At 41.0% G+C, this 13,633-nt stretch overlaps 1 protein-coding gene across 5 annotated transcripts in view; it reads right to left on the reverse strand.

Annotated features, from left to right (window-relative positions):
* The window catches only part of LOC126183767 (serine-rich adhesin for platelets), a 367,472-nt gene that overhangs the window by 201,569 nt on the left and 152,270 nt on the right, over positions 1-13,633 (reverse strand). For all 5 annotated transcript variants that reach the window (XR_007536807.1, XR_007536808.1, XM_049926000.1 and 2 more), the window contains one exon: positions 4,834-4,982. Coding sequence is in view for 3 of the 5 variants with exons in the window: in XM_049926000.1 (XP_049781957.1) it covers positions 4,834-4,982 (149 nt within the window). In the remaining 2 variants the exon portion in view is untranslated. The remainder of the gene's footprint in view (positions 1-4,833; positions 4,983-13,633) is intronic.

Raw genomic sequence — 13,633 nt, forward strand, 5'->3', positions numbered from 1 at the left:
TAGCACCATTCAAGTGTTGTCCTCCATATTTTGCATACAAGGTTTGCCAGAAGTACTTATGGCAGAAAATGGCCACAGTTCACTTCACGTGACTTTGAACAGTTTTGTGAACGAAATGGAATTCGTCATCTTACAAGTGCCGAGTTTCATCCGCAGTCCAACAGAGAAGCAGAACGCTTTGTACACACTTTTAAGCAACAGATGGCCAAACTCCACACCACCCACACATGGGAACAGGAGCTGCAAGTCTTTCTTGCCTCCTATCACTCCCACCCACAAGACAGACCAATGGTGAAACTTCTGCATGGCCACCGCCATCGGACACTGCTACACTTGCTACATCCACCGCAGCATCCAGTGTCGCCAATGGTCTGTAATTATCACTTTGCACTGTGTGATTTTGTTCTTTTCAGGGTTTATGGCAACCATAGGCACTGGTAAAGAGGCGTGATCCAGAAACGTATTGGCTCTTATATGTATTTGATTCCAGGTCCTGAAAGTTTGCAGTGCTGCCACCAGAACGAAATACACATGTCAATTGCCCTGTTATTCTACTGCTTCTCATCCCCCAGATTCGTGGCCTCATGAGACCGCGCAGCCTTCGCAGCTGCCCGCTGATGCCATCTCCAGGGCACTCCAAGCACACGCCCTCAGGCCTGGATGTGTGCCCTGGCAGCAGTTTTCCAGGGGGATATTCCCGTTGCCTTGCAAGCCAGATGGCTGGGTAAGGTCGGGAGTACACTGCCCTCCATAGCTATGGCTCCCGGCTCATCTCCAGTTTTCTGCCCCCTTCCTGTTGGCATTCGCAGCCTCAGTACACAACAACGAGGCCAACGACAGACTCTCAAGAAACGCACCGCCAACACCATCTCGACCGCTAGTATTTAGATTGTTGCTGCAGACCGGAGGGCCCTGTCCGCCATCCAATGAGTCAACAAGTTGAGGCGTCAGTCGCAGTCCAGTAGGAGTCGCAGTCACAATTAGCTCAGCCTCTAGCTCAGAGTCAGTCAGTACCTAGCGACCAGAGTAGTGCACATAGCGGACTTGTACTTCACCAGCATTGTGGCTAACGTGGACTATCATGAAAGAGCTTGTACCACAACGAGTAGGTTAAAAATAAGTAATTTCTTATAATCATGAATAAATAACCCTGTTAATACATGTGTGCAGTTGTGTTACAGAAAAAGGGCACCGGCCACCAAACAACATCCTCTCATTGTTTCTCATGGTACAAGCCTACAGAGACAGTGAGACAACACAAAACTTTCTGTGGATGGTGTAGCCTTTAAAAGCAACAAAAGACTGTCTGAAGGTTTGAGCTGCATCTCAGGTATGCATAGGCACAAGGACCTATCCTATGTTAAAAGCCTTGCTTCTGACATATTTTCTTGGACTGTTCACATTCCATGGGAGTATAGGTGCCATTAATTGCAGGGGTCTTTCACACTATCTCTCTTTTCTGGTGAAATATACTGGACATAGAGTGGAGAATAGCACAACCTCCAATTTTGTCAACATATGTATCCAGTTCTATTTCTGCAGTGTTTCCATTGGTTAATAGCAACCTCCTCCTCTCTGATGGTTTCATATCAGATTTCTTTGGATTCTGACTGTTTCTGGGTGCAGATTTCACCTTTTGCTGTTGTGATGCAGGCACAGTAGTGTGGACATTATTGCTTATATGTTTACATGTAGACTCCTGGAAATGGAAAAAAGAACACATTGACACCGGTGTGTCAGACCCACCATACTTGCTCCGGACACTGCGAGAGGGATGTACAAGCAATGATCACACGCACGGCACAGCGGACACACCAGGAACCGCGGTGTTGGCCGTCGAATGGCGCTAGCTGCGCAGCATTTGTGCACCGTCGCCGTCAGTGTCAGCCAGTTTGCCGTGGCATACGGAGCTCCATCGCAGTCTTTAACACTGGTAGCATGCCGTGACAGCGTGGACGTGAACCGTATGTGCAGTTGACGGACTTTGAGCGAGGGCGTATAGTGGGCATGCGGGAGGCCGGGTGGACGTACTGCCGAATTGCTCAACACGTGGGGCGTGAGGTCTCCACAGTACATCGATGTTGTCGCCAGTGGTCGGCGGAAGGTGCACGTGCCCGTCGACCTGGGACCGGACCGCAGCGACGCACGGATGCACGCCAAGACCGTAGGATCCTACGCAGTGCCATAGGGGACGTAGTAGTTTCAACCAAAAGCACTCAGTTGCAAAGTCATTTTGTTGACTTTACAGTTTCAGCAATACTTTCTACTGTTTTGTTGATCTAGAAAGGAGACCTTCCTCAAAAGACTACCCTTCTCTCTGTTACAGTAGTGACATTCTGGCACTGATGTGCCCCATTAAAATTATTATGGTTCAATTTTTCTAATGAAATTCCAGGGAGACTATTACGTCGAGCCCTCTTAGTTGTGTAGGTGTCTGATCTCTAATGGCCTTCACATACTGTTTGAAGATTTCTTTGTTTGTTTGTGAGGTTCCAAGGTGTTTCCCATAAACACCTATGGATCTCCAGCATCCATCCACGCAGAACTTTACTTACCTGGGCAAGGTTGCCCTCCAAAAGTCATCCATTCAATTGGTGTGGAGTACACCTTGAGTTTGACAGTGGTAATTTTTTTTTTTTTTTTTTTTTGAGAGGGGGGGGATGCAGAGGGGGGGGGGGCGTCTATACCATCCTTTCTATCTGTGCAGTTAAGCCAAAGCCCTTCCTCTCTGAAACACAAAAGTTCCACCATCGTGACCAACAGTGGCCACTGAAGCACATTCAGAGTTTATGGTAGCATAAGATTGGTAGTGTTTACCAACTCACGAACACTGGGTTTGCCATGTGCATACTCAGCCAGCACTAGCTGAGCTCCTTGGGAAAGTATATAACACCATCAGATGTTAGATTTGCAGCACTGAAGGGAAATAGTACTGCAAAGGCTCAGGGCCCGACATTTGCCAATCCTGGACTAACAAAAAACTTTAAGCTCCATGGGGGCTTTCTTATTGGGAAAGGCCACATAACACAGGTAACTTTTAACTATTTAATTGTCTACATGATTGGTTTTGTTTCTGTATGAATGTAGCTAATAAAATTAGTATTTACTATGTTGTTCATGTCAAACCCACAGAAAAATCTGAGACTTTACTGCCTTTCTTTTATTCCCATGGGGTTTCTTTTGAGTTATGGTCTTGTTTTTGACATGCTAGTTACCAATAGTTAATTACTGTCACTCTAGTATCTGAATATTAGCTTTCACATGATTGTGGCTTTTGACTCCTTTCCTTATTCTCTCTCTCTCTCTCTCTCTCTCTCTCTCTCTCTCTCTCTCTCTCTCAATCCAAGGTTTTGAAAAGTTTTCATTTTCCATCAACATGTGTACATCTCAAACCCTCTTCCTGTCATTCCCTTTCACCTTTTTAAAAGTTGTAGGCAATCGGCAAACACAGTTTCTTCTTGTTTTGTAACCACTAAGCAGGTACACCTTTTTATCTGTAGTATTGTTCATGTTTATTTTTTGCCAAGGCACAAAGTTCTTAACATTAGTACTGACAGATAGCGATTTGAGTACACTTATTTTCAAGAACCCGCCACTGCATGTTACATCTCATGGTTAATGCGATGGAGTTTAAGTACGAATGGAAGAACATTCTCTGCTAGCCCCTGATCCACACCCATCTCTCTGCCCTGAGACCCTAACTTCACTCATCCTCTTAGCACACTGGACTCACATTTGGGATGACGAAGATACCAACCCACATCCACCCACCCAGATTTAGATTTACTGTGACTTCCCTAAATCGCTCCAGGAAAATGCCAGGACGGTTCCTTTGGAAGGGCATGGCCAACTTCCTTCCCCATTCTTGACACAGTCCGAGCTTATATTCCATCACGAATGACCTCTATGTCAATGGGACATTAAGCCCACTCTTTCTTCCTTTCACACATCCTGTGACCACATCCTCTTCCCTGGAGTCTCCTCTCTTTCTGTTCTGTTGACTCCACGGAGTATACTCCTCCACCTCACTGTCACTGCGTGCTTCATGAACTGATCAGTCATGTTTCATTCCTATCCCCGCATACTGCTGCCTTTCCATCCCACATTCCTATCTTGAGCAAATCTGGCCTCCTCCTCAGCCATCAGCTACCGTTCCCAACCCCTCTTACAACTCCCCACCTACTTTCTCCACTCACCCACTCCATCCAACACAAATCTCTCATCAGTTCAGCTGAAGCCCCCACATAGTGTATTCAGAGAGAGAGAGAGTAGTGAGTGAGAGGAAGAGAGAGAGAGAGAGAGAGAGAGAGAGAGAGAGAGAGAGAGAGAGAGAGAGAGAGAGAGAGAGAGCTCCTAACAAATTAGTCCAAAAACTAACAAAGTTTTCGGTCTTGTTTATGTGCCTGTCAATGATTCACTGCCTTGACTGTTTAGCGAATTGTTAACTTTACTCCCAAATAATTCAAAGTACTTTGTTTGGTAGCTCTTTATACTTCACTGAAGTATTTTTGCAGAAACTCTGAAAGTAAACAGCTTAAACATTTTGTAATTAATATTACCAATGTAATACAATATAATTTCATAATGTTAACTCATTTCATTGTATTGCACTTAAATAAAATTTATGCCCTCGACATCACTCCGCATCACAGAGATGCATGGAATACAGCTGATGTAACGTGAAGTGGAAGCCTAAAGTCATATGCTGGCTATGCTGGTAGTATAACATTTATACAGAATGGCTAAAGAACTCTCTCTCTCTACATTCTGAAACTGTATGATTCTACACTCCAACCAGTGTACATATCAAAAACAACTTTAGATTTTACAAACCTTTGATGAGGATATGGACACTTCTGGTATGGGTTGAGACATGACATCATCATCAGATAGTTCTCCTCCCCTGCCAGTATGCAGTTTTCTTCTCCCTCTTTGTGGAGGCAGTGATGATTTGTCATAACAAAATCTTTTCCTCTTAAAATCTGTAAAAATAAATTTCTGTACATGTCAGATTCATTTCTTCCAAATGTATCTCTCCAACATTTATCCAGAAAACATTACAATGTCAGGTATACCTCATGATGTATCTTGCAGCTGGCTGGAGAAACTGTATCGACATCAAATGTCTCACAGAGCAAGAAAAGCACACATTAACAGTAATTCTCATACACACTTCTTAAGCTGGCTGGATTACTTATTTTAAAATAAAGGTGAGTGACTAGAATTCATTGGTATCTTAAAAGTCCTTAGGATAGTGAGATGATGCAATCTCTCATGCAGATTAACAGTTGGATGTACAGCATATCAGACAGACTGGTGCTGATACCTTGTGGTTGAATGCTGCAGTTCTCGCCTTGTGTCTTGTATACAAACTATGTAAACATGCAGAGAATAACAACAATTTTATAATATTCATAAAAAGAAGCTGCAAGACTCTTTCTGTACCCACTGAGAAGCATTTTTCTAAGTTCTAGTTATGGTTCAAAGGGAATACATCACAACAGGCTCGATAAACAAATAATAATCACAAAAGAGGGATACAATTCACCAAACATGCAACATTTCATACATGCCACGAGCAACAAAGCAGACTGGTTCATCAAACTAAATGAACACCAATAAGAAACTGAAGCAAATTAAGGGCAGAAAGATAGAGCACTGAAAAACCTGTACTTCATCTATTGTAAGATGGCACTGATACAGAAAAACCTGGCTTATTGGACACACACACACACACACACACACACACACACACACACACACACACACACACACACACACACACACACACTAAAAAGTCCATTTCTCACATTAAATAGTTATTGCAGTATAAACACAAACAGTGCTGAGGAAGAGTATGATTGGGAAGCCCTAAAAGTCTGAATGAAAATAAAGGTACTACATGTGCAATTGTAGGATGTAATTCAGTGGCTGTTGTTCAGTGTGGGTAACAACTAGTTACCTTATTTTCAGAAACAAGTTGCCAGTGACAGTTACTTCACTGGAGAAGAATGGGCAACACACTTTCTCACTGGGTGTATAGTAAAAGAGTGTGACACTTCAGAATCAAGTTGCATGTTGTTACTCGATTCTTTAGAACCTTTTCATTTTGCCATTGAATCATTAAGACTTATACTCACTTGCCGTCTTCCTATATTTTCAATAGAATTTACTATGCCAAGCACAAATATGCTTGTTAACTTTTAAAATTGTACTCTTCTAGTCCATATGCTATGAATTCCTGTGGAAGGTTTGGAAAATTTCAGATATTTGACACAGTAAAACCTAAGGTCTTTTCCAGTAGGGTTCCGCAGTATGTAAAATACTTATAGATTCTATGAATTACAACAACAACAACAACAAATGATCATTATTTGCCAAGAAAAACTGATGGTGTTGCTATACACTGCTAATATCATCATGAAGTTATATATTCCTCGGCGCTGGAGATCACACATGCACACTGGCACAGGGGTGCTAAGCCTGGAAGCAGACAGCTTGTATTCTGGAGTAAGGAAAGTTTTTCAACAACACTATTTGAATCACAAAAAAGCAAAAAGGAAGGTGTTAAGTTCCTTATTGTCAGATTAATTGCCACTGTTCAGAGTAAAAGTCAAACTTCTCGGCTATGTATCATGGAATGAGAACACATGAAAATCTCGGTGTGCTGTCCCCCAAATGTGGACATTTGGCTATATCGCCCTTTGGTGCTTTTCAGAACCAGTAACCTACATACCAGGACTGGATCTGGATATCTCTCTCTCTCTCTCTCTCTCTCTCTCTCTCTCTCTCTCTCTCTCTCTTCCTCTTTCTCTCCCCCACCCCTTTTTCTCTCATCAACAGTGCAAGTAGCATCCTCATCACAGTAACCCATACGAAACAGTTAAACTCAAGGCACAACACACACACTTCGTAATGACCATGTAACCATGCATTTGAATAGATTTTTTTTTTTTTATTTTAGACTGGCCGAGTTTTAGGGAAATTCTGGGACAAAAATGCCATACCACCTTTAATTTTTCTAATATAGAACTTACAGTAACCAGTCATTAAAATTTATTAATCACAGCATATTTTTGATGTTTAACATTATCTTCAGGTGCCAATCTTAAATGCTAATTGTCAGCACAGCTCTAAGGAATTCACTGATATTAAAATTTCTACAGCTCTGTAACATCCACATTCAATACTTGAGATGGTGACTAACATCTGAACTTCACTCAGTTCACTTGCTAGGACAAATACACAGTGCAAATGAGGCAAACTTAAGAACTTTTAATGGTGTTTCATCTCGTAGAGCTATATTAATGAGTTTATAACAAAAATCACCATCTGAGATTAAACTAAGCCCACAAAATGTTTTATGAGCAACAAATAAAAATATTGGCAGTCTGTGAATTTAACTTTGTTTTAAGAAATTTATTGGGGGTCCCAGATCATTTACTGCTGACCTTGCCATTATTTATTTTTATTTTTTCTTTCAATAAAATGCAAGAATACTAAGAATGTATTTCGAACAACTCTTGAACTGTGAATAACCGAGCTATAAGCTAGAATTTGCGAATCCTCATGAAAACACAAAAGCAGGTCCATCACCCACACTGAAGAAATTAAAAAAGCAATGCATACTATGAAAAACAAAAACAAAAAAACTGACAGACATGACAGTATTACAGCTGAACTTATAAAATGGTCACAACCAAAAATTATAACTTACTTTCAGATCATGTTTGAAGCAATTTCGGAAACTGAAAAGATTACAGAAGACTGGAAAGTGGCTATTATCCATCCTTTACACAAAAAAGTGATAAGCATGATGTAAATAATTACGCAGGTATATCTCTGCTGCCATTGGGTTATAAAATATTTTCAACAATATTATTAAACAAGGTATAAGCAACACTTTATAGCCATTAGGGAGAATATCAGAGAGGATTTAGAAAGGGCAGATCTTGTTCAGAACAGATTTTCAACCTAAAGTCCATAATCCATCACAGATTTACAAACTCTAAATCCATAGTTGTAGCATTTATAGGTTTTAAACAGGTATCTGATTCGATTGATCAGTAAACAGTACATAAAGTGATCCGAGAATCTGACAAAGTCTAAACTAGAAAACATTATCTGTGAAATGCTGCAGACACCAAAACCAAAGTACTGGTAACGCAAGTGAATGTTCAGTTTTTAATCACAAATTACACACACCTCAAGTTCTAGAACGAAGAATCATTCAAAAAATACTTGATCTGCGAAGAAATACAAAGGTATGGAGATTAAGATATAATGAAGAAGTATATCGCAACACAGAAAATGTAACTGAAACACTACGAAAGAAGCGACTGCTATTTTTTGGACATTTGTACAGAATGATGGCAACAGATTATCCACACAGATTTTTAAAGATCTTTGGGACAAGAAGCCAACAATAGCCTGGATTCATGATGTTAGGAAAGATTTGAAGAGAGACAACATAAGTGAAAAAGATGCAACAGAAAGAGATTTTTAAGAAGAAAGTGTTGAAAATGGAAGTATTCCCAGGCAGGAGGAGAAGGAGAGTCACATCACATAGATAATTTGACTGCCTTGCCTGATTCACAACATATTTGATATAACCTTGACCAAAGTGGTTGCATCAAATGAATAGCTGCTAAAACTGAGATTGCATTTTGCATTGCTGTCATCCTACAGTTGGGGGTCGGGGCTTGCTATCAACATGGAGAAAATAATTGACTATTGCTAATGAGACACCATTTACACAAAATCAAAAAGACTCATTTATGCGAACAAACTCAATGTTTCTAATGTAGTGTAGTTTTGCACCACCCAGGTCTGGTATGTAAACACAGATACTTGAAAACTGTTGTGAAGAACAACCATAAAATCTTTTCTAGAGAAGTCTACTGAAGTGGCAAATGGAATATAAAATCTTCAAGGACTGAACATGTATCTGATCAGATATGAAATTTAAATACTGAAACACTGTGCCACACAGAACTCTCAGCAACACACCACTTTCTGCTATCAGCAACCAGACACATACAAGGGGTTACTCTAGGCACTTTGTTGCTACGTAACAGGTTGGACATGTCACAAGTAATCTCTGCACTGAATTCAATAATCAAAATTAGTCTTACGTCTTTACAGTTTCTTATACTGACGGATATGTTGACAGTTTTGGCTTGTGAGGTTGCTTTATCTCCTAGGCACATTTAGGATAAAATAATACTGAGATATTTCATCAAATGTAAGTATTTAAGTAGCACAATCCACCAGCATCAGACTGAAATGTCACATGCAGGTCTCCTGAGCACTTAGGTATTACACCATTTTTTCCTCCTCCTCCCATGCTTTCAGTCTGTGTTGTGACACAGGATTTGTTTCAAGGTCAAGGGAGTTCTGAGTGACATCTGCAGACATCCTCATGATGTGATGGCTGTCCTGGATTTAACAACATTTATGATATTGCATTTGTCGCCCTGATTCATGCGGTTTTTTTTTGACAGACAGATATTGGAAGTCTGTTTGAAAGTATCATCCCAGAATGATGTCTGCAGCATGATTATTATTCTTCTGTATTTCGTAACATATTTAAAGGTGAAGTCATGATCCACAACAGATATGTTGTGTTGCAATAATCTTATTTGAGGAAGGTGCTCTCCCATTCTTTCTTGCAACATATATGTTTTATGTCAGATTTATTTTTGTTCACATTCAGACTGAATGTTATATATTCCCGGCTTCACAGGTCTAAATCATTCTAAACTTTATCCTGAAAGGTAATCGAAGGACATACTTAATATTATGTTTCTCTAAACTGCTAAACTGCAGCTGATTCTTCTCGACGCTACACAAGCATGTGGCCAGAAGCTTGTGGGACTCATTACTTCTGTGATATGACTACCATACTGCAAACACCATTGTTTAACACCTTTTTGGATGTACTGTCTTCTGTGGGAGACATTCTTAATTTGAAAGAATGTGTGTTCTCAGAAATACACTGAGCACACTGTTCTTCTGCAGCAGGTGGGGGCAACTTTAATAAGCATGTAGCTCCACATTTTGATTCTATTACAACCACAAACAGAAATTTCTTGATCGTGTTGTTTATAGGGTGGCCAACTCAATTATCTTCATGAGCATGGTTCCAAAACACAAATGAAAGAAGATTACGGTTTAACATTCCATTGATGAGGTCACTAGAGATGGAGCACAAGCTCTTGTTCAGGAAGGATGGGGAAAGAAAGCTGCAGTAATGAAGGAAGGAAGATAGGGTTTAACGTCCCGTTGACATTGAGGTCATTAGAGATGGACCACAAGCTCGGATTGTGTCAAGGATGGGGAAGGATATTGACTGTGCCCTTTCAAAGGAACAATCCCGGCATTTGCCTTGAGTGATTTTGGGGAATCACGGATTATGATTATATGATAGCGGAACAAACACTGGTAGCAGTTACTTCTGTAAAATATCTGGGAGTATGCGTGCGGAACGATTTGAAGTGGAATGATCATATAAAATTAATTGTTGGTAAGGCGGGTACCAGGTTGAGATTCATTGGGAGAGTCCTTAGAAAATGTAGTCCATCAACAAAGGAGGTGGCTTACAAAGCACTCGTTCGACCTATACTTGAGTATTGCTCATCAGTGTGGGATCCGTACCAGATCGGGTTGACGGAGGAGATAGAGAAGATTCAAAGAAGAGCGGCGCGTTTCGTCACAGGGTTATTTGGTAACCGTGATAGCGTTACGGAGATGTTTGACAAACTCAAGTGGCGGACTCTGCGAGAGAGGCGCTCTGCATCGCGGTGTAGCTTGCTCGCCAGGTTTCGAGAGGGTGCGTTTCTGGATGAGGTATCGAATATATTGCTTCCCCCTACTTATACCTCCTGAGGAGATCACGAATGTAAAATTAGAGAGATTAGAGCGCGCACAGAGGCTTTCAGACAGTCGTTCTTCCCGCGAACCATACGCGACTGGAACAGGAAAGGGAGGTAATGACAGTGGCACGTAAAGTGCCCTCCGCCACACACCGTTGGGTGGCTTGCGGAGTATAAATGTAGATGTAGATGTAGATCTGGATAGTCAAACAGGTTTGAACAATTGTCCTCCCGAATGGAAAGCAGCAGTGTCATTTTAAAGGAAACCATCTGGGAATTTGCCGTAAGTGATTTGGAAAACCACAGAAACCTAAAATATTTAAGACTGGACAGGGATCTGTATTACTATCCTCCAAAATGCAAGTCCAGTGCCTTGAAGTCTAGATTCACATGTCCAAGTCTCACATTCTTTCCTGCAGAAGCTACTACTTCTGAAGGATGTTTTCAGTTACAATGACTTGCAGCAAAATGTGTATTCTCCATTTCAAACTGCACTTACATACATATGAGAGAAAAAAGTATCTAGTAGCACAGCATTCCTACTATACGCAGGCCTGACATTCAGGAGAATTGGTCACATTTTAGAAACACATATCAAATAAGCCTCATGAAACATCAAACTCATTGTGGCAAGGAACACAAAAAGATTTCATTACATAAGAAGGATGTCTTTAAGGTTCCCACCAAATCGTAGGCATTCCTGGGCATCACTGACTATAATTTACAGCTACAAATATTAAGTGTACGTAGCATTTTACAAAAATATGAGTGGGAATATGTCAGACACAGAGCATGAATAGATAGAAAGGACAGAAGGACATATGTGCCACTTAAGATTATAACATCCGAACATATCAGCTTTTGATGAATACATCTTCATTTGTAAGTATGTACGAAACATGAAAAAACTAAAATTGTGGCAGAGGTTCCCTCCTCATAGGACGCTGAGAAAATCTATTTGCCCATGAACCTCACGAGTCAAGACAATGGCTACAATATCATCCAATTGTGAGACCCTGCCTTAAAATTCTGGCAACCATCATGCAGCCGTGTCCAACTTCATATTCACAATGCCAAAATGGTTTGCAATGATGAACCCTGTCCCTTCCTTGAAACAAAGGACAGACGATACATGAAAGAACACTTGTACCTGGAAGCAAACCACATCTCTACATCTACATGGACTTGGAGGGGGGGGAGGGGGGGGGGAGGAGGGGGAGGCACAAGAGTAGCTAATAACATCTCCATGTAAGGCAGAAAAACTATTTCACATTCACACTTAAGTCTATAAGTTATTTACCCTTTTCACAATTAAAGGCTTCTTTTGTATAACTAATTTATAAAAATGCTGTGTATGTATTCCCATGAACATAAAATTCTTGTTCATGTGTAACACGTCACCAAACCTACAGCTAAGTACCTTCTGAAATATCCAAAATTTACACATAATGTGTAAACCCCATTGTCATGCAACCCCCTTCAGTCAAGCCTCAGAATAAAAAAAATATTATTAAAGTAACATACTTTCTGTATGAGAAGATATTTTTGGCAGACTAGAAATAATAGATTTATTCAAAAGAAGGAAAAGATCACTGTATGGGCCATAGTGACAGACATACCTGTAAGCTGAATTTACACTTGGCAACACAGAAAGTGGCAGTGGAACTGACTGCTCTATTACGCAAGAGCCAATCATTTTACAGAGTGTATAGTACCATTCAAACATAAAGAAAATCCGTAATTGTGGCAATTGAGGGAGTTATCCCTTACTGACACTCAGCATGAAGCACGCACCCTATAAAAACATAAGAAAATCTGCACTGGATGTAATTCCTAAGATTTTGGCAGTGGGAAAGGCACTTTCAGCCATGACGTGGATTTCAGGACAGAATAGTACGAAACGCCTGAATAATGCAGATCTCAGTATGGAGTTTTTGTAGTTCGGTGGCATAATTGACAGACAGATAAATAAAAGCATTATTCTGGTATTGGGCTGCGCCGAAGTTGAATGCACGTCAGAACAAATGGATCTCGATGGCCGATAGAGGGCAGTGTCGTCGCATTGGTGCTCTCGCCTAGTCAGTGTACCATCATCTCGCTATGTGAATACACCAGCCAATAGTGTACCTCGTGACCGGCGTATATACTGCCACACCTCGGCCACTCAGTCAGTCATGTACTTTGTCTGATAGCCTTCATTACCATCTCCACCGTACTACTGACTACTTGCCAATGACGTCACTTGATCTGTTGACAGTGTTGTGTCAAAAGCTCATCACACTTCATTGTAGCCTACATTGCCATTGCATTGCTCTTGTTGTGTCCTGTTGCTCAACTCTGGCATGGGTTTGAGTCCTGACCGCACAGTCTCCCCGCCTTGAGTCGTCGTCGTCGTCGTCGTCGTCGTCGTCGTCATCGTTTCACCTGTTTCTCTGACATGTGCACTGGCATTCGGTGACTCATGGATACACCAACTATGACAGGAATCAGTCCAAATACCACTTTTCACAATTATTTTGTTTTACTGTGTTAATATTTAACACGCAAGTAGCAGTACAAACAGTTCATGGTCCTTAATAACATCTTTTTGGCCTTCAAAAGGCCTTAATATCCTATCCACAGGTCTTCCTTTCAATAAACATCTGTCCCTTCAAAAAAGGGAATCTATGATGTAAGTAATAAATCTCTCATCTTCTGCCATCTCCTCCCAGGGAGCCAGGGTAATGTTCCAAAGGTGATGACAGGTCAGGAATTTTCTC

Source organism: Schistocerca cancellata, chromosome 4 (assembly GCF_023864275.1).
Source record: "Schistocerca cancellata isolate TAMUIC-IGC-003103 chromosome 4, iqSchCanc2.1, whole genome shotgun sequence".
NCBI lineage: Eukaryota > Metazoa > Arthropoda > Insecta > Orthoptera > Acrididae > Schistocerca > Schistocerca cancellata.